Source organism: Rana temporaria, chromosome 1 (genome assembly GCF_905171775.1).
Source record: "Rana temporaria chromosome 1, aRanTem1.1, whole genome shotgun sequence".
NCBI classification, from domain to species: Eukaryota; Metazoa; Chordata; class Amphibia; order Anura; family Ranidae; genus Rana; species Rana temporaria.
Window position 1 is genome coordinate 49,950,122 of NC_053489.1, and position 22,138 is coordinate 49,972,259.

Sequence of the window (22,138 nt, forward strand, 5' to 3'; positions counted from 1 at the left end):
CTCCTTGTACTGACTGATGGGGCCCAAAGGCCACACATTAAACACCAAAGGGCCACATGTGGCCCTTGGGTCGCAGATTGGGCACCAGGAATTTAGACAGTATGGGCCAGATTCAGGTAGACTTACGACGGGCGTATCAGTAGATACCCTGTCGTAAGTCCGAATCCCTGCCGTTGTTAATTTAAGCGTATTCTCAAGCTGAGATACGCTTAAATATTGCTAAGATACGACCGGCATAAGTCTCCTACGCCGTCGTATCTTAACTGCATATTTACGCTGGCTGCTAGGGGCGTGTACGCTGATTTACGTCTAGAATATGTAAATCAGCTAGATACGCCTATTCACGAACGTACACCTGGCCGTCGCAATACAGATACGCTTTTTCCGGCGTAAAGTTACCCCTGCTATATGAGGCGTAGCCAATGTTAAGTATGGACGTCGGGCCAGCGTCAAATTTTCCGTCGATAACGTCGTTTGCATAAGTCGTTCGCGAATAGGGCTGTGCGTAATTTACGTTCACATCGAACGCATTGACTATTTGCGGGTTAATTTGGAGCATGCGCACTGGGATACGTTCACGGACGGCGCATGTGCCGTTCGTAAAAAGCGTCATTTACGCGGGTCACGATGATTTTACATAAAACACGCCCGCATCTTACACATTTGAATTAGGCAGGCTTACACCGGCCAATTTACGCTACGCCGCCGCAACTTACGGAGCAAGTGCTTTGTGAATAATGCACTTGCCTGTCAAAGTTGCGGAGGCGTAGCGTAAATAGGATACGCTACGCCCGCACAGAGTTACGCACGCACTCCCTACCTGAATCTGGCCCTATTTGTGTATCCTGGAGTTCAGCTTTAAAATGGGTATCGTTCATAAACCTTGTATTCTGCCCTCCTCTGTTTTCCCTACCGCCAGTCTCCTCTTTTTCCTTTTCTCTATCTGATATCATTATTCTCTCCTACACTAATTACACAGAGCAGAATTCCAAGATAATGGCTCCTTTTACCAGTTCTGAGTATATACATTATCTTGTTCTAGCAATTTAAATACAGTATGGCTATAATTATTTTTTATTGCTGTTTTGTTCTTATATAAAAATACTATGGGGATTACTTTTTTTTACTGTAATGGAGGGGAAGGGAAAGAAATTAGATTACTCCATATAGAATTAATAACATATAACAGTGTGGGTAGGTAATTCGGATTATAACTTCTGCACTGGTTTCATAATACTTAAAGGAGTTGTAAAGTAAAAAAAAATGTCACCTTAAAGTGGAGTTCCACCCATAAATATAACATTACATCAGTAGTTTTAAAAAAAATGTCATTAGTCCTTTAAGAACATTTTTTTTTTTTTTTTAGATGCCTTCAAAGTGTTGTTGCTAGGCAGAATAGTTAATCTTCCCTCTTCCTGCACCTAGGTGCTTAAGCTTCCTAACCTACACCGCACAGACTCCTGGGAATGTAGTGGGTGTAACTTTCCAGGAGTCTGTGCACTCCCCAGTCTCGAAGAATCATGTGACTTGGACAGTACAGGTGCTGAAACCTGATCTGAAACCTATTACACTGCTTGTGCAGCACTGAGCATGTGCGAGATCTGCAAGGCTGAAATCCAGGAAGTCATACAGTCTGGCTTCATGATGCCCACACTTAAGATGGCCCCAGTCAATTTCTATTTTATAAAGTGTCTAAATGCTGTAACAACCTAACAAAACGGACCTTAGTTTACAGACTAACTTTACTAGAATACATTAAGCTTGTGTATTACAGGGGTATTTATATTTAAAAAGTGAAATTGTGGCCGGAACTCCACTTTAATGCAATCTATGCATTAAGGTGAAAAAACATCTGATGCTAATGCCCCCCCCCCCCCGTTATACTTGCCTGACCCCTCGAAAGTCCCGAGATCCTCTTCGCCGCTCAGCCTGGCCGCTGATTGGCTAGAGCGGATGGATTGAGAGCATCGCAGCCATTGGCTGGCGCTGCTGTCAATCACATCCAGTGACGCGGCGTGCCGAGGGGCGGGGCCGAGTGATACAGTGAGCGGCTATGGCCGCTCGCTGTATCATGGGAGCGCGCCTGCAATTACTCACCACCATGCGAGCTCTCGCATGAATGTGGTCAGTACTTGCGGGAAGGACCAGAGACAGGCGCCGAGGGACACCAGAAGACGTGGATCGAGGCCACTCTGTGCAAAACTAACTGCACAGTGGAGGTAAGTATGACATGTTTCTTATTTTAAGGCTGCTTTCACACTGAGGCGTGCAGCCGCGGTGACGGTATAGCCACGCTATTTGTAGCGCGGCTATACCGTCGTATTTACCGCGATATTCGGGCGCTAGCGGTGAGGTTTTAACCCCCGCTAGTGGCCGAAAAAGGGTTAATACCGCGGTATTACCGCGCTTTCCCATTGATTTCAATGGGAAGGCGCGGTATAGGAGCGGTGAACACACCGCTCCTATACCGTGGTAAAGATGCGGCTAGCAGGACTTTTGGTGCGCTCCTGCTAGCGCACCGCTTCAATGTGAAAGCCTTCGGGCTTTCACATTGAACACTACAGGGCATGATTTTTTATGCGGTATAGCAGCGCTATTTTTAGCGCTGTACCGCATGAAAAACGCCCCAGTGTGCAAGGGGCCTAAAGGAAAAAATGTTTTTCTTTACAACCGCTTTAATGTAGCTCTGTATTCATGAATACATCATCAAATATATACTGTATATATTTTTTTTGATACAGTAAAACTACCTTAACTTGATATCGACACTTGCAGTCCTTGGACTGGGAGAGGGAGAAGCAGCAGACAATCATGTGCTTAAAGGGGTTGTAAAGGTAAAAAAAAAAAATCGCTTCCTTTACCTTAGTGCAGTTACCTCATCCTTCCATTTTGCTTTTAAATGTTCTTATTACTTCTGAGAAATCCTCACTTCCTGTTCTTCTGTCTGTAACTCCACACAGTAATGCAAGGCTTTCTCCCTGGTGTGGAGTGTCGTGCTCGCCCCCTCCCTTGAGGGGGGAGGGGGCGAGCAGGAGAGTCAGGACGCCCACTAACACACAGCTCTTTTCTCTATCTGCAAAGTAGAGAGCGTCCTGACTCTCCTGCTCGCCCCCTCCCCCCTCAAGGGAGGGGGCGAGCACGACACTCCACACCAGGGAGAAAGCCTTGCATTACTGTGTGGAGTTACAGACAGAAGAACAGGAAGTGAGGATTTCTCAGAAGAAATAAGGACATTTAAAAGCAAAATGGAAGGATGAGGTAAGTGAAGGAGGACTGCACTAAGGTAAAGGAAGCTAATTTTTTTTTTACTTTACAACCCCTTGAATTGCTTGTTATCTGATGTAGCACCCTCTAGCATACCTTCCAACTTTTTGAGATGGGAATGAGGGACACCTATAAGCAAAAGTATGTAGGCATAGGACACACCCCTTGCCACGCCCCCATAGAGGAGAATTGTACAAAAAAAAACAAGACTGGTTAACTTTTACAATTCCTTTTATATTGGCTTTTGGAATTTACAAATGCAGCAATTTAGAAATCAGATGAAAGGTTTAGTGTTGGAAAACACGTTTTGATAGCTAAAAAGTGAATTTTATATAGAACTATATAGATCAGACCAAAATGAGGGACAAATGAGGGACAGGGGGACAGTCCCTCGAAATCAGGGACAGTTGGGAGCTATGCCCTCTAGTATGCTACTAGAGGTACTGCAGGCAAATCAAGCTAGCCCAGGGATAAACCGTGTAATCTGGGTCAGGGTTATTAGAGATTAAGTCTGGGTGACTCATTTAATGGGCACAGTGTCTGTAATTGATGGCACAGTGGCTGCAATTGATGGGCACAGTGGCTGCAATTGATGGGCACAGTGGCTGCAATTGATGGGCACAGAGGCTGCAATTGATGGGCACAGAGGCTGCAATTGATGAGCACAGTGGCTGCAATTGATGAGCACAGTGGCTGCAATTGATGAGCACAGTGGCTGCAATTGATGGGCACAGTGGCTGCAATTGATGGGCACAGTGGCTGCAATTGATGGGCACAGTGGCTGCAATTGATGGGCACAGTGGCTGCAATTGATGGGCACAGTGGTTGCATTTGATGGGCACAGTGGCTGCAATTGATGGGCACAGTGGCTGCATTTGATGGGCACAGTGGCTGCATTTGATGGGCACAGTGGCTGCATTTGATGGCACAGTTAGGCTGCAATTGATGTTTTTTTTTTTACATTTTACAGAATTTGAACACCAGCCACCACTGGTTATAACCCTCCTATGCTCTATCCAAATAGAAAAAAAAGTTTGGCCTTTCTACTTTCAGTAAATGTAGACAGCGAGTGGCTTCAAAGAGTCTGCAGGAGATCGTCTGTATTGAAATATAAGAAAGGAGTTTAAAAAAAAAGGCGAAAACTGTACCTTCTTCGGAAATAATACGGCGATTATTTATGACACACTAGTGCTTTTAGGAACTAATAGGTAGATTCAGAAAGAGTTAGGCCGGCTTATCAGTAGATACGCCGACCTAACTCAGAATCTACGCCGACTTATGTTTAAGTGTATTCTCAAACAGAGATACGCTTAAACATATCTAAGATACGACGGCTTGCACCATCCTATCTTAGGTTGCAATATTGAGGCTGGCCGCTAGGTGGCGCTTCCATTGCGGTCGGCGTAGAATATGTAAATTAGTAGATACGCCGATTCACGAACGTACGCCCGGCCGCCGCAGTACATTTACGCCGTTTCCATAAGGCATTATCAGGCCTAAAGTTATTCCATCTATTAGATGGAATAGTAATGTTAAAGTATGGCCGCCGTTCCCGCTTCGAAATTCGAAATTTTTACGTCGTTTGCGTAAGTCGTCCACGAATAGCGATTTACGCCGTTTACGTCCACGTCGAAATCAATAGGCCCGTGCGGCGTACTTAGCCGTAATGCACACTGGGTAATGTAGGCGCCCGGCGCATGCGCAGTTAAAAAAATACGTCAAAAACGTAAGGTCAAAGCATATTGACATAAAACACGCCCCCTCAGCCGAATTTGAATTAGGTGCGCTTGCGCCCGCCGCATTTACGCTACGCCGCCGTAACTTAGCAGGCAAGTACATTGTGAATCATGTACTTGCCTCGCTAACTTACGGCGGCGTAGCTTAAATGCCTTAAGCTACGCCGCCGCAAAGTTGCGGACATCTACCTGAATCTAGCTATAAATGTCATCCAGTTAAAGTTCACATCCCCTTTAACGTCACCAGTGTTGATTAAGATGATTTAGCGATATCAGCTGGCGAGGAGAAGGAAAGGACGTTTTACAAGGTGACAGATGACAATCTCTGCCAGGCAAATTTGATAACACATCTCCGGAATATTATTTGTCCATCAGGATCGGGGCGTTGCGGAGACGTCCAGAAGCATGATTAGCTTTCATCTTTGCGGTAAACTGGGCGAACCATTCATCTAATTATAGACAAGGCGAAGGACATTTTCTGCACAGAGTGTCCTCATCACCCACCTCAAGTGTCTGTTCTCCGTGTCTTTTCCCCAAAATCATTCATTCCCTGTCAATGCCTTACTTGGAATCAATGAACGTACAGGCAGGCGCTGAGCTGAGGATTAGAAATACCAAGTGACACCACTACGGTTCTGTCTATGTGTCTTTACTTCCCCCGGATCATAAGGTCATTACTACAGTCTGCTAATTATGTGCAATGCTACCAATACATATCTATAAATAACATTGATTATCTCGTTGGTGGGTGGGATATATTAGGCACATGTGAACATGTTGTCCCTGAAGTTGATGTGTTGAAAGCAGAAATAAATGGGCTAGCGTAATGATTTGAGTCACTGTGACAAGGGCCAAATTGTAATGGCTACACCAGTGGTCTCCAAAACTGTGGCCCTGGGGTCAGATGGGGCCCTTTGCTTGCTTTTATCCAGCCCTTGGAGCACTATATCATCCACTGATACCAACAGTGGGGCATAATTTCCCCCCACTGACCCTTATGAAAGGGTATAATTCCATTCAAAGGGCTAGATTCACAGAGAGATACGACGGTGTATCTCCTGATACGCCGTCGTATCTCTGACTTAGGCCGGTCGTATCTATGCGCCTGATTCATAGAATCAGTTACGCATAGATATGCCTAAGATCCGACAGGTGTAACTGTGTTAGGCTGGGTTCACACTACGGTTTTCACGTCCGTCAGCCGCATACGATTTATATGAAAAACCTTATGCGGCTGAAACGGACGGGAACGTATGGAACCGCACATATGTGCGTTTTCCATTGACATTAATGTTAAAGGAAAACGTATGCGGTTGCCATACTGTTTTAAAAAACGACCGCAAAACCGTGGTTGAACACGGTTTTGCGTACGTTTAAAAAACGTTTTGCCAGCAAATCGTACGCACCCGGATGCATCTGAGTGCATACGATTTGCAATGCATTGTCTATCTATACATTTTCCCGTCCGTGCCCGTACGTTTTCAATACTGAAATCGTATGCGGCTGACGGACGGGAAAACCGTAGTGTGAACCCAGCCTTACTGTGTTACACCGTCGGATCTTAACTGCAATTTAAAAATGGCCGCGGGGGGCGTTCTCGCTGATTTACGCTGAGAAATATGTAAATCAGCGAGATACGCCAATTCACGAACGTACGCGGGCCCGACGCAGTTTGTTACAACGTTTACGTAGCGGTTTTCCCGGCGTATACAGTGAGGAAAATAAGTATTTGAACACCCTGCTATTTTGCAAGTTCTCCCACTTGGAAATCATGGAGGGGTCTGAAATTGTTATCGTAGGTGCATGTCCACTGTGAGAGACATAATCAAAAAAAAAAATCCAGAAATCACCATGTATGATTTTTTTAACTATTTATTTGTATGATACAGCTGCAAATAAGTATTTGAACACCTGAGAAAATCAATGTTAATATTTGGTACAGTAGGCTTTGTTTGCAATTACAGAGGTCAAACGTTTCTTGTAGTTTTTCACCAGGTTTGCACACACTGGAGGAGGGATTTTGGCCTACTCCTCCACACAGATCTTCTCTACATCAGTCAGGTTTCTGGTCTGTCGCTGAGAAACACGGAGTTTGAGCTCCCTCCAAAGATTCTCTATTGGGTTTAGGTCTGGAGACTGTCTAGGCCACGCCAGAACCTTGATATGCTTCTTACAGAGCCACTCCTTGGTTATCCTGGCTGTGTGCTTCGGGTCATTGTCATGTTGGAAGACCCAGCCTCGACCCATCTTCAAAGCTCTAACTGAGGGAAGGAGGTTGTTGCCCAAAATCTCGCAATACATGGCCCCGGTCATCCTCTCCTTAATACAGTGCAGTCGCCCTGTCCCATGTGCAGAAAAACACCCCCAAAGCATGATGCTACCACCCCCATGCTTCACAGTAGGGATGGTGTTCTTGGGATGGTACTCATCATTCTTCTTCCTCCAAACACGGTTAGTGGAATTATGACCAAAAAGTTCTATTTTGGTCTCATCTGACCACATGACTTTCTCCCATGACTCCTCTGGATCATCCAAATGGTCATTGGCAAACTTAAGACGGGCCTTGACATGTGCTGGTTTAAGCAGGGGAACCTTCCGTGCCATGCATTATTTCAAACCATGACATCTCAGTGTATTACCAACAGTAACCTTGGAAACGGTGGTCCCAGCTCTTTTCAGGTCATTGACCAGCTCCTCCCGTGTAGTCCTGGGCTGATTTCTCACCTTTCTTAGGATCATTGAGACCCCACGAGGTGAGATTTTGCATGGAGCCCCAGTCCGAGGGAGATTGACAGTCATGTTTAGCTTCTTCCATTTTCTAATGATTGCTCCAACAGTGGACCTTTTTTCACCAAGCTGCTTGGCAATTTCCCCGTAGCCCTTTCCAGCCTTGTGGAGGTGTACAATTTTGTCTCTAGTGTCTTTGGACAGCTCTTTGGTCTTGGCCATGTTAGTAGTTGGATTCTTACTGATTGTATGGGGTGGACAGGTGTCTTTATGCAGCTAATGACCTCAAACAGGTGCATCTAATTTAGGATAATAAATGGAGTGGAGGTGGACATTTTAAAGGCAGACTAACAGGTCTTTGAGGGTCAGAATTCTAGCTGATAGACAGGTGTTCAAATACTTATTTGCAGCTGTATCATACAAATAAATAGTTAAAAAATCATAAATTGTGATTTCTGGAATTTTTTTTTTTGATTATGTCTCTCACAGTGGACATGCACCTACGATGACAATTTCAGACCCCTCCATGATTTCCAAGTGGGAGAACTTGCAAAATAGCAGGGTGTTCAAATACTTATTTTCCTCACTGTACTTACCCCTGCTTCTATGAGGCGCAGCCAATGTTAAGTATAGCCATCGTTCCCGCGTCAATTTATTTATTTTTTTTACGTCGTTTGCGTATGCCGTTTCTCAAACCCGGCTGATTCTCAAATGCACGCCGGCAAATGCACGCCGGCAAAATTCACGGACGGCGCATGCGCATTTAAATCGGCACGGGGACGCGCCTGATTTAAATAGTACATTCCCCCTAGCCGCGGAATTTGAATTCCGCCGGGGGATTTACGATCCGCCGCCGCAAGTTTGGAGGTAAGTGTTTTGTGAATTACCCACTTGACTCTCAAACTTGCGGCAGCGGATCTTAAATCACATAGATCACGCGGATCTAAAGATCCGCTGATCTACAGTATGTGAATCTAGCCCAAAGACACCAATAATGGGGCAAAATGCCTCCTAATGGCACCAACGATAGGGCGCAATTCCTGCTGACACTAAAAATGGGGCATTGTTTTTTTCCACTAAAATTCAAACCTTTTCTACTCCCAATGGCCACAGTGCCCCCCCCCCCCTAAAAGTTTCATGCCTCAGACACACAACCATTTTTCTCGGTAGGAAAAAAAACAAAGGCCCAGATTCTCAAAGGGCTTACTGTACGTCGTCGTAAGTCCTAATCTGGGCCGTCGCATCTATGCGACTGATTCTTAGAATCAATTACGCTTAGATAACCATTAGATCCGACAGGCGTAAGGCTCTTACGCTGTTGGATCTTAAATGCAATTTTTTTTTTGCCGCTAGGTGTCGCCTCCTTCGTTTTCCCCGTCGAGTATGCAAATTAACAAAATACGCGAATTCCCAAACGTACGCGCGGTCGACGCAGTAAAGTTACGATGTTTACGTTAGATTTGAACCACGTAAAGTTGCCCCTGCTATATGAGGGGCAACCAATGTTAAGTATGGCTGTCGTTCCCGCGTCGAAATTTTTAAATTTACGTTGTTTGCGTAAGTCGTCCGTGAACGCCATTCACGTCGAAACCAATGACATCCTTGCGACGTCATTTGGAGCAATGCACCCTGGGATATTTTCCAGACCGCGCATGTGCAGTACGTTCGGCGCGGGAACGCGCCTAATTTAAATGCTCCAGGCCCCCTACCCGGCTAATTTGAATTAGGCGGGCTTGCACCATGTGATTTACGCTACGCCGCCGCAACTTTACAGGCAAGTTCTTTGTGAATAAAGCACTTGCCTGTAAAACTTGCGGCGGCATAACATAAACCAGATACGTTACGCCCACACAGTTTTACGCCCAGATACGAGAATCTGGGCCAAAGTTTTTCCAGACGTGATTCCTCTCCAGCCTGACTTGCATACACACGTTCATGCTAAAAAAGTCCGACCAAAGCGCGGTGACATATAACACGTACGACGGCACTATAAAGGGGAACTTCCTTTCAAATGGCGCCACCCTTTGGGCTGCTTTTGCTGATCCTCGTGTTAGTAAAAGTTTGGTGAGAGACGATTCGCGCTTTTCAGTTTTCGTGCTTTTCAGTCCGTTACAGCGTGACGAATGTGATATCTCCATTCCAAACGCTAGTTTTACCAGAACGAGTGCTCCCGTCTCATACTTCTGAGCATGCGTGTTTTTTTCCCCTCTGAAAATCATACACACGATCGATTTTCGCGACAAGAAAAAAACTGACGGGAAACACAACGAGAAAAAAGAGAGCTGGTTTCTATTTTTTGCGGGCAGTTTTTTCGTTGAGAAAACTGCTAGGGAGCGTACACACGACCGGTTTTCACGACCAATATAAAAAATGGCAGTTTTCTCGTCGTGAAAACCGGTCATGTGTACAAGGCATTAAAGCGGAGGTCCACCGACGGTTCTTTTATTTTTTTCTCCAACCATTCACACAATTACATAATCACAGTGGGCCAGATTCTCAAAGAGATATGACGGTTTATCTCCTGATACACCGTCGTATCTCTGAGTCCGGCCGGTCGTATCTATGCGCCTGATTCATAGAATCAGTTACGCATAGATATGCCTAAGATCCGACAGGTGTAACTGTGTTACACCGTCGGATCTTAACTGCAATTTAAAAATGGGCGCTGGTGGCGTTCTCGCTGATTTACGCCGAGAATATGTAAATCAGCGAGATACGCCAATTCACGAACGTACGCGGGCCCGACGCAGTTTTTTTTACGATGCTTACGTAAGGGTTTTCCCGGCGCATAGTTACCCCTGCTTCTATGAGGCGCAGCCAATGTTAAGTATGGCCGTCGTTCCCGCGACGAAATTTGAATTTTTTACGTTGTTTGCGTAAGTCGTTCGCGAATACGGATGGACGTCATTTACGTAAGCGTCGAAACCAATGACGTCGTTGCGATGTCATTTTAAGCAATGCACGCTGGGAAAATTTCTGGACGGCGCATGCGCTATTCGATCGGCACGGGGACGCGCCTGATTTGAATAGTACACTCCCCCTAGCCGCGGAATTTGAATTCCGCCGGAGGAATTACGATTCGCCGCCGCAAGTTTGGAGGTAAGTGTTTTCTGAATTACCCACTTGCCTTTAAAACTTGCGGCGGCGGATCTAAAGATCCACTGATCTATCTGAATCTGGCCCAATGTCTCAGTCACTGTCTTTGTGAATTATCTCCCCCGATGTCCTGTTTTCATGTAAAAAATAAGTTATACAAAATGTTGACGGCCGGTTTCATCTTGCTTGTGGGCATTTAAAGCCCACAAGCATTAACTTCCTGGTTCCAGTGAATGCTGAGCTACCAGCATTCCTTGCACGTTCCCGCGCATGCTCAGTTGTAACGGCGAGGAGCGCCGTAAACTTCCAGGTTGCCATCACAACGGGGGGCATCGTCAGAAGTTCACCGCCCGTTGTGATGGCAACAAAAAGTAATCGTGTCACTTCCTTTTTCCAAATCATGTGAGAATTTGCGGCGGGCCTCTGCACTGACTCCTAGGAACAATGGGCCAGATTCACAAAAGAGATACGACGGAGTATCTCAGATACTCCGTCGTATCTCTCAGAGTATCTATGCGACTGATTCATAGAATCAGTTACGCATAGATAGCCCTAAGATCCGACAGGTGTAATTGTTTTACACTGTCGGATCTTAGGATGCAGTACCGCCGCCGCCGCTGGGGGGAGTTTGCGTCGTAAACCAGCGTCGGGTATGCAAATTAGGAGTTACGGCGATTCACAACGGATTTTCGCGTTCGCTACGTCGCCGCTAGTCTAGTTTCCCGTCGCAAAGTTAGTCGTCGTTTTTGGTGCCTTAACTTTACATAGCAATCGTATTGCTGTATAAAGTATGGCCGTCGTTCCCGCGTCGAAATTTAAAAATGAACGTCGTTTGCGTAAGCCGTCCGGGAATACGGAATTACGCTACGCGCGTCGCCGTTCGAAAAAATGACGTCACGGCGCGCAAAGCACGACGGGAATTACGAAACGGAGCATGCGCAGTAGGTCCGGCGTGGGAGCGCGCCTAGTTTAAATGGCACACGCCCATTTGAATTGGCCCGCCTTGCGCCGGAGTAGGTTTTCATCGCAAGTGCTTGGTGAATCAGGCACTTGCGATGAAAACTTGCGGCGGTGTAACGTATCTACGATACGTTACGCCGCCGCTCCCCTACGTGAATCTGGCCCAATGAAACAGAGCTCCCAGAAGACAGTGCGTACATACCGGCAAAATACCCACCCATATCCGCAGGGGTCATATACCAGAAACGAAGAGAAAAGCACACATACACAGGTACACCCTATTAAAAAAAAAAATTCTGTTTAACAATGTATACAATAGTGTAATTAGGTTGATCTAAACTTATAAATTTGGGTGGACCTCCGATTTATTAAGGACAGTAAATTGACCTTTTGTTTAGAAAATTTGGAGACCCCTGGGCTAGACGACTGGGTCAACTCCAAAACTGCAGCTCTTGTGGAATGTTCCGGTCTGTAGTGGTCAGGACTGACCAAAAGTGGTCCAATGAAGGAAGAGCAATGAACCGGCGACAGGGTCATAGGCGGCCAAGGCTCATTGATGGCATGCACAGGGGGAGGTTGGCCCATGTAGTCCAATCCAATATCAGAGCTACTGTAGTTCAAATTGCCAAAAAAGTTAATACTGGTTCCAGTATAAAGGTGTCAGAACCAGGGGATTTTTCCAGGGGGAACGCAGTTTCGCCCCCTCTGACAATGAATGTATATAATGAGAAAGTGGTGCTGGGGTGTGCTGCAGGGTCTAATTATGCTGGCTGCTGGGCATCCTATTGTTGCTGGGAGGATGTATTTTTGCCAGGGGGGGGGGGGGCAGTTGTTGGTGGGAGGGGTCTACTGTTGAGGGTGGGGTAAGTTGTTGGTGGGGGGATCTACTGTTGAGGGATAGTCAGTTGTTGGTGGGGGGATCTACTGTTGAGGGATAGTCAGTTGTTGGTGGGGGGATCTACTGTTGAGGGAGGGTCTATGATGTTGGCTGCCAGGAGCCTATTGTAGCTGGGTGAATATTTTGTTGTGGGTGGTCCATTGTTGTTGCTTGGGTGATCTATTGTTGCTGGGGAAGTGAGGGTCTATTGTTGCTGGGGAAGTGAGGGTCTATTGTTGCTGGGGAAGTGAGGGTCTATTGTTGCTGGGGAAGTGAGGGTCTATTGTTGCTGGGGAAGTGAGGGTCTATTGTTGCTGGGGAAGTGAGGGTCTATTGTTGCTGGGGAAGTGAGGGTCTATTGTTGCTGGCTGCAGGGGATCTATCTTACTGCTTTTCTTGTTATCATTTACAAATTTTATACAACTGTACAAATGTTACTTGGTTCTGTATTCTTTGAAAGGGGCAGTACTTGGAGGTGGGTATGGGGTGGAACCAAGGAACAGTGCTCGGAGGTGGGTAGGGGGCATAGGCAAGGGTTGACTCGGAAAAGGGGAGTTCCTGTACCTATTCTCTTAGAAAAAAAACCCTGGTCAGAACACACAGTGCATCATTATTTATTGCATATGGGGCTGTGTAGCCGCAGACTGGTCAGCGTGCTCATGCCCGTGTCCACAGCCAAAATCGTCTGCATTGGGCATGTGAGCATCAGAGCTGGATCATGGAACAATGAATGAAGATGTCTTCTAAGCGTTGACTTGGCCTCTAAATTCATCCATAATGCCCAAATCAAGCCAAATTTTTTATTTAGTCAGGTTAGAACCCCAGTCAGATATTAACTCCTAAACATAGAGAATAGCCAGGACTCCAAAATTGCAACTGGGGGGGGGGGGGCTGTGGCCATTGGGGGTAGAAAAGGTTTGAATTTTAGTGGAAAAAAAAATTCCCCATTTTTTGCAACTTGGAACATAAATGCACCTTGTCTCCATATAACCTGTCAGTGTGAAGAAGGGGACCTCCATATCCTTGAAACGTTGGCCTTTTCCCTATAAGATGTGTATCCTTTCTTGAATCTTGGTGTGCTTTGTGTATTTCTTCCAGATCTGTGCAATAATCCAGTGTGAGACTTTCCCTCTGAGTTTCCTGTAATAAAGACCAGTCACTGCCGCTCTCTCTCCTTGTGCAGGGTGACTGGTCTTGTCTCCGCCCCCTCCTGTTTTTTTTCCCGCAGGCAGCCTGTAGAAGGTGGAGCTACTAGGCCCCTCCCACAACTCTTTGCACAGGCTTTGAAAAGCACAGTGAGGATGTCACTGTTAAGCCTCGTACACACAATCAGACTTCAAACAAACTTTTCCATGGATTTTTGGCGTTGGCCGTGAACTTGGTATGCATACACACGACAGGACTTTTTCAGCAAACTTTCACAAAATCACAAGGGGGTAGATTCAGAAAGCAATTACACCTACGTATCCATAGATACGCAGCGTAATTGCTAAGTAGCGCCGGCGTATCTACTTTCTGTATTCAGAAAGCTCGATACGCCGACTGTAGCCTAAGATACCTCTGGCATAAGGCTCTTATGCCGTCGTATCTTAGGGTGCATTCTGACGCTGGCCGCTAGGTGGCGCAACCATAGTTGTCAGCGTAGAGTATGCAAATTGCATACTCACGCCGATTCACAAACGTACGCGCGGCCGGCGCTCGTTTTTTTACGTCGTTTGCGTACGTCGTTTTCGCCGTAAGGCTGCTCCTGCTATTAGGAGGCGCAGCCAATGGTAAGTATGGACGTCGTTCCCGCGTCGCGATTTTTACATTTTGCGTCATTTGCGTAACTCGTTCGTGAATGGCACTGGACGCCATTTACGTTTCCGTCTAAGCCAATGACGTCCTTGCGACGTCATTTACCGCAATGCACGTCGGGAAATTTTCCCGACGGAGCATGCGCAGTACGTTCGGCGCGGGAACGTGCCTAATTTAAATGATCCACGCCCCCTACGGGATCATTTAAATTACACGCGCTTATGCCGGCCCCTTTTACGAGACGCCGCTGCAAATTTACGGAGGCGTAGCGTAAAAACGATACGCTGCGCCGCCGTATCAGTCCGCGCCCCTACCTGAATCTGGGCCACTGTTTTTCTGCTCTTTACCGCCACCCTTTAGTCAACTTCTGCTATTGTTGGTTGATTTTAACATTGGTTCTGAGCATGCGTGTTTGTACTTCGGACCAAAGTCCGATGAATTTCTGTACACACAGCAGGACTTTGCACCGTAGGACTTTTGTTGCCGAAAAGTTTGTCCGTTTGCAGAGCGAACTTTTGTCCGATGAAAACCGAAAAAGTTTGTCCGATGGAGCGTACACACGGCCTGATTTTTTTGAAAACCGGGGAATTTTGAAGTTGGTTGTCAAAAAGTCAGATTGTGTGTATGGGGCTTTACTCTTACAAGGTAATATCTGAGGGCCAGATTCTCGTACAGCGGCGTATCTTTACGGCGGCGTAACGTATCCGATTTACGTTACGCCTCCGCAACTTAGACGGGCAAGTGCTGTATTCTCAAAGCACTTTCTCCGTAAGTTGCGGCGGCGTAGCGTAAATCGGCCGGCGTAAGCCCGCCTAATTCAAATTTGGAACAGGGGGGGCGTGTTTTATGTAAATGTTCTGTGACCCGACGTGATTGACGTTTTTCACAGCGCCGTCCATGGAAATCTTCCAGTGTGCAAGGACGTATTGGTTTTGACGTGAACGTAAATTACGTCCATCCCCATTCACGGACGAGTTACGCAAACGACGTAAAATTTTCAAATTTTGTCGCGGGAACGACAGCCATACTTAACATTGGCGTAACTGTACTGCGTCGGCTGGGCGTACGTTTGTGAATTTGCGTATCTAGCTGATTTACATATTTCAACGCGTAAATCAGCGTACACGCCCCTAGCGGCCAGCGTAAATATGCAGTTACGATCCGATGGCGTAAGAGACATACGCCTGTCGGATCTAAGGGAAATCTATGCGTAACTGATTCTAAGAATCAGGCGCATAGATACGACGGCGCAACTCAGAGATACGACGGCGTATCTGGAGATACGCCGTCGTATCTGGAGATACGCCGTCGTATCTCCTCTGAGAATCTGGCCCTGAGTATGCAAAGGTATTTGGTGATGTCCTTTGTGGCTATTGAACAATATAAATAAATGAAAGTTTTGGTGCCCTAAATTCAGCTTTAATATAGTATATAATATAATATTAAATATTTAAATCACTTTTTTTCTACATGGATAACAACATCAAGCAACAGTAATTGTACATATGTTGGCAACAATATCATAGCAGTAATTGCATGCTATTCACATTACCTTCCACATCCTGATAACGTGTCAGCTGCTCCAACACTAAAAATAAAAGCAAGGTCTGATTAATGATGAGCAGTTATTACATATTATTGATTAATGATTAACAGTTATTACATTATAACCACTTTAATACAGGGCATTTCACCCTCTTCCTGCCCAGGCCAATATTTTGGGAAAAAAATGGCAATAAATGTATATTGATTGGTTTGCGCAAAAGATAAAGGGCCAGATTCAGGTAGAATCGCGGCGGCGTAACGTATCGCAATTTTTCATCGCAAGTGCCTGATTCACCAAGCACTTGCGTGAAAAATTACGCCGGCGGCCTCCGGCGTAAGCCCGCGTAGTTTAAATGGGTGTGTGCCATTTAAATTAGGCGCGCTCCCGCGCCGGACCTACTGCGCATGCTCCGTTTCGAAATTCCCGCCGTGCTTTGCGCGCAGTGACGTAATTTTTTGGAACGGCGACGCGCGTAGCGTAATTCCGTGTTCCCGGACGGCTTACGCAAACAACGTGAATTTTTACATTTCGACGCGGGAACGACAGCCATACTTTATACAGCAATACATTTGCTGTGGAAAGTTAAGGTACCCAAAACGACGACTAACTTTGCGACGGGAAACTAGACTAGCGGCGACATAGCAAACGCGAAAAACCGTCGTGGATCGCTGTAACTCCTAATTTGCATACCCGACGCTGGTTTAGGACGCAAACTCCCCCCAGCGGCGGCCACGGCACTGCATCCTAAGATCCGACAGTGTAAAACAATTACACCTGTCGGATCTTAGGGCTATCTATGCGTAACTGATTCTATGAATCAGTCGCATAGATACTCTGAGAGATACGACGGAGTATCTGAGATACTCCGTCGTATCTCCGCTGTGAATCTGGCCCAAAGCGCCTACAAAATAGGGGATAGATTTATGGCATTTTTATTATTATTATTTTTTTTACTAGTAATGCCGGCGATTTGCAATTTTTATCGTGACTGTGATATTGTGGCGGACATATCAGACACTTTTGACACTATTTTGGGACCATTCACATTTATACAGCGATTAGTGCTATAAATATGCACTGATTACTGTATAAATGTCACTGGCAGGGAAGGGGTTAACACTAGGGGGCAATCAAAGGTTTAACTGTGTTACCTAGAGAATGATTCTAACTTTGGGGGGAGGGTACTGACGAGGGGAGGAGACCGGTCGGTGTTCCTATATACTAGGAACCCACGATCTGTCTGCTCTCCCCTGATAGGAAGTGGATCTGTGTGTTGCCGCTGCCATTTCTGGTAGGGGAACCCGGCAGTGAAGCCTTTTGGCTTCACAGCTGGTTCTCTACTGTGCATGCGCGAAACGCACTGCGCTTCCTAATTGGCGGCGGGGAAGGAGGAGGGGGGCCGAACCTCCGGGAGATCGGGCCGCAGCCACATCTCCGGAAGTGAGGAAGGGGACCTGTCAAAAACAGGTCCCCCAAAAAAGATGCCAAACATGGCACCGGGGGGGGGGGGGGGGGGCATATAAGCAAGCAGACATTCCACTTTTGGGTGGAACTCAGCTTTAAGGTAAAGGGATGTTCTTTTGAGGATGGTAAGCTGGACATTTTGGAAAGAGAGGACGACTGGTTTGCAAGAGACATGAAAGAGGTCACCTATGTCAAACACACATTCATCTTCATCTATTTTCCACATATAATGTGGTTTAAAATCTCTAGTCCCACGACTTGACATCGACTTCAAGCCTGTCTGTGTTTTTTCCTGGTTTGGGCAGGGATCCAGGGAGAGCTGGATGACTCCCAAGCAGTATCACTGAGACCTCCCCCTATTTCTAGAATGTACTGGAACTTCTAGAAAAATGGAATGGGAAGTAGGATGGAGCTGCCTGGAGTATTCTGAGGGCCCTGACCAATCCCCAGGGGCAGGCCCCCTCAAATACTCTGGGTACAGCTCGCCCCCAAGCCCCACTAATACTCACTTGAGCCCCATCTCAATCCAGGCATGTGCATAAGAGCAGTGGCTCTCCCAGGTCTCTCTCTCCTCATTGGCTGATACACAGAAGCAAAATGAAGGAAAAAAACGCGCTAATTCAAAAAAAGAAAAATGCCTAGCTGCTACATACAAACAAACAAAGCCAGTAAAAATGATAAAAAAAATTTGTAGCGCTAACAAACTATGACTTCAAAGATATATGATACCATGTGAGGCAACAACATTCATCTAGATGTGCATTTGGATGAACTACTGATGTAGGTAGCTCAAATGATGCTAAATATAAGGAAAAAAGTTAAAAGTCTATATTTTGAAGTTGAGTGAACATGGATTAGATAATTGGTGCAGGAAAACAGGTGAGCTGCTATCCAGTAATTGGGATACAACAGGTGTACAAGTTGTCTGTAGAACTCTATGAAGATCTCAGTCACATCAAGATATGAAGTGAATAAAACACGCTTACCGGATGGGTTGGACTCTAGTACTGTACAGCAAAAGAGTCAGCCAGACTTTGTGGTCTTTGGGAACCGGGACCACTAAAACCGGGATGGGACCATAAGCGGGACTGGAACTCCAAATAACATGGACAACAGGAACCAGCTGTGCTTGAATGGTGTATTGGATCAATGCCAAAAGCTCTGAATACAATCCTTAGGCCATCAGTCAAGAGGTGCAGGGAAAGATGTTGCTCAGGCTCTCAAGAAATCACGGAGTGGATGATATAAAATGGAAAAAGGAACTCCAATAGTGCAGGTCAATTAAAACCAAAAAAGGTTTATTGATAAAAGTCATAAACAGAATATGACATGAGTAAAAGTGATCACGTACAAAAATAGCAATGTGGCATGCCCCTGTTGAAGGCTTACTTGGCCGAAACGCGTCGGGTATTGCTATTGAGCACCCCACATTGCTATTTTTGTACGTGATCACTTTTACTCATGTCATATTCTGTTTATGACTTTTTTTTCTCCAATACACCATTCAAGCACAGCTGGTTCCTGTTGTCCATGTTATTTGGAGTTCCAGTCCTGCTTATGGTCCCATCCCGGTTTTAGTGGTCCCGGTTCCCAAAGACCACAAAGTCTGGCTGACTCTTTTGCTGTACAGTACTAGAGTCCAACCCATCCGGTAAGCGTGTTTTATTCACTTCATATCTTGATGTGACTGAGATCTTCATAGAGTTCTACAGACAACTTGTACACCTGTTGTATCCCAATTACTGGATAGCAGCTCACCTGTTTTCCTGCACCAATTATCTAATCCATGTTCACTCAACTTCAAAATATAGACTTTTAACTTTTTTCTTTATATTTAGCATCATTTGAGCTACCTACATCAGTAGTTCATCCAAATGCACATCTAGATGAATGTTGTTGCCTCACATGGTATCATATATCTTTGAAGTCATAGTTTGTTAGCGCTACAATTTTTTTTTATCGTTGATACACAGAAGCCCCCAACATAATTGCTCCCAACATTTCAATGACGAATATACTTTCAGGCGAATGATGCAATGACATTAAAGCGGTGGTTCCCCTAAAAATAAAATGTTGACATCGCATTTAGCAAATAAATTACAGTTAGAATCGGGTTGTTTTATTTAAAAAATACCTCCGTACGTATCGTTACCGTTATTGGGTCCCACCGCCACTTCCGGGTACGATGCAGGCGGTGGGCGTTCCTAATTGATTGACAGGCATCCGAACGACGCATCCATCGCGTCACGAGATGCCGGAAAAAGCCGAACGTCGGTGCGCATGCGCCGTATAGAGCCGCACCGACGTTCGGCTTTTTTCGGCATCTCGTGACGCGATGGATGCGTCGTTCGGATGCCTGTCAATCAATTAGGAACGCCCACCACCTGCATCGTACCCGGAAGTGGCGGTGGGACCGAATAATGGAAACGATACGTACGGAGGTATTTTTTAAATAAAACAACCCGATTCTAACTGTAATTTATTTGCTAAATGCGATGTCAACATTTTATTTTTAGGGGAACCACCGCTTTAATGAATGACGATCAGAGAGAGAGAGCAGCGGGCCAGTTGTCATGCATTGCAGCACATTTCCTTCTTGTTATTTACTTGTAGCCCCCTTGTCCTAAAGAGGGGCTACTATGTCAATTTAGTTTTCGGCTGAGCTGTAGTTAGCTCTGACTGATTGTATAGATTTTCACCTATGCTTTCCCCTAAGCTTTCTGCAGTACTTTTTGCTGAGTGATTTGTGTTTTCGACACGTTTTCATGTGTTTTTTGATGCATTTTGCTTTTGTTATGCTTTTTTTTTTTTTTTTTTTTTTTTTTTTTTTGATCCGCCCTGCGGATAAGGGCAGAGGAATTGTTGTTCTTTTTTTTTTTTTTTTTTTTTTTAAAGTGTATTTTGTGCGTGTACTCGAGAGAGGAGCCGGACTGCAGGAGTTGGGAGTAGGCAGGCCTCCCCCAGAGGCAATCTGCCACCTTTCTCCATGCCCCGGGTGGCAATGGCGGGTGTGAGGGGGTCCTCCCACACAGCCCGCCCTACCTGCTCCGCTTTGAAGCCCAACGGGGCAGAGGGACTCCCTATAAGGGAGTGAGAGGATTAGCCCGCTCAACCAGCCCCATTAGTCCTTCGCCTCTCTTTAGAGACCGCGTGGTCAATGTGCGTGTGTTAACCCAATTTAGAGTGCGTGTGTAGGTGTGGTGGTTTTTGTGGGGGGGGGGTGGGCGTACTAAGCACAGGCTTACCTTGCATAGCACACCCACCGGGAGCCGGGCTGAGACCACCAAACTCAATTCACATGAAGCCGAGACCGGGATCCGAACCTCCAGCTGCAGAGGTGAATGGCTTGTCAGCGCAGTGCCAATCGCGTTGAGCCACCGCAGCTCCCTTTGTTATGCTTTTTTTAGCCAATTTGTTGTTCGACAGATAAAAAAATGAAAAATGCTTCAAAAACACATCAAAAACATACTACAAGCTTTTCTGCAGCGTATCAATTGAAGTCTATTGAATCAAAAATGCACTCTTTTGCATTTAAAAAAGTATCTGACCCTTTCTAAAAATGCAGCAGCTGAAAAAAGCATAGATGTGAATCATGTTAAATGGACTGTAGTGCATTTCTACAAAAAGCAGCATAAAACACATAGGTGTGAACCAGGCCTAAGTTGGCTTGTGATTTTTCACTGTCACCAATAAATATCACTTGTATCACTGGTCATACTATGAGCTTTCCCAAACAAAACTAAGTTATGAATAATTATATTTTCTTCAGCCAATCAAGTAGGAGGTTTTTCACACTGGTGCTTGCTGGGGGAAGATATATATATGTATATGTATATATATATATATATATATATATATATATATATATATATATGGGACAGGCCATGAGCTCTGCTGTTCAGTTCTTCTGAAGCTGTTCTTCCTGGTCTGAAGGAAGATCCAGGGGAGGACCCTTGCTGCAAAGAGACTAATGAAGATGGCTGGACTCTAAGAATGGCCTGGTCACTCACTTAGAGGAACAAACTCAAATTTGGGAAAGTGATTACAATATTGCCGGTTCAGCTTAAAGGTTCCGACCTTGTAAATTTGGACATTAATCCAGAGAGTCTCTAAAGTGCTCTGCTACAGTGTCTGGGACCCCTAACCCTCACCTCCTAAACCGTTCTGCAATAAAACAATACAAAGTGACTGGTGCCCAATTTTTTCTAAGTCTCTCATTTTAGCCCTGGGGACTCAAACCTGGGTTAAATGCTAGCCAGCCCCTAGCCTCTGGAGGTGCTATCCTGCCTTTGAGGTGTCAGGGAGGTGCTACATCTTAAATACACATGTTCACCTTCAGATGTAAGTTGAAATTCCGTTGTCACTTTTCCATGCATGTTCTTCAGTGTGCAGAGATACACCCCCTGGTCCTTCTTACTGGTCTGTACAATGGCGAGGGACACAGGAGAATCATCCTTAGAACTGGAATGAAATATTACAAGTTCCATATGAGGACATTGTTGATAAAAACACAACATAGTAGCGCGTTATAACAACATATGGTCATTAGGTTCATGTCAGTCTGGAGATCCTGATGCTGGTGTAAACTGTCTAGAAACAAGATTACTAAATAACCACTTACTTGATGATGTCAGATTAGTGGTTTCTTTGATCTCATATCGATACTGTTCC

The 22,138-nt window shown here is 45.6% G+C and overlaps 1 protein-coding gene across 1 annotated transcript in view; it reads right to left on the bottom strand.

Annotated features, from left to right (window-relative positions):
• ALPK2 (alpha kinase 2) overlaps positions 1-22,138 on the bottom strand; it is a 124,195-nt gene that overhangs the window by 47,224 nt on the left and 54,833 nt on the right. The window contains exons 3-4 of the mRNA XM_040337738.1: positions 21,801-21,928; positions 16,010-16,045 (exon numbers count right to left, since the gene is read on the bottom strand). Coding sequence (XP_040193672.1) covers positions 16,010-16,045; positions 21,801-21,928 — 164 coding nt within the window. The remainder of the gene's footprint in view (positions 1-16,009; positions 16,046-21,800; positions 21,929-22,138) is intronic.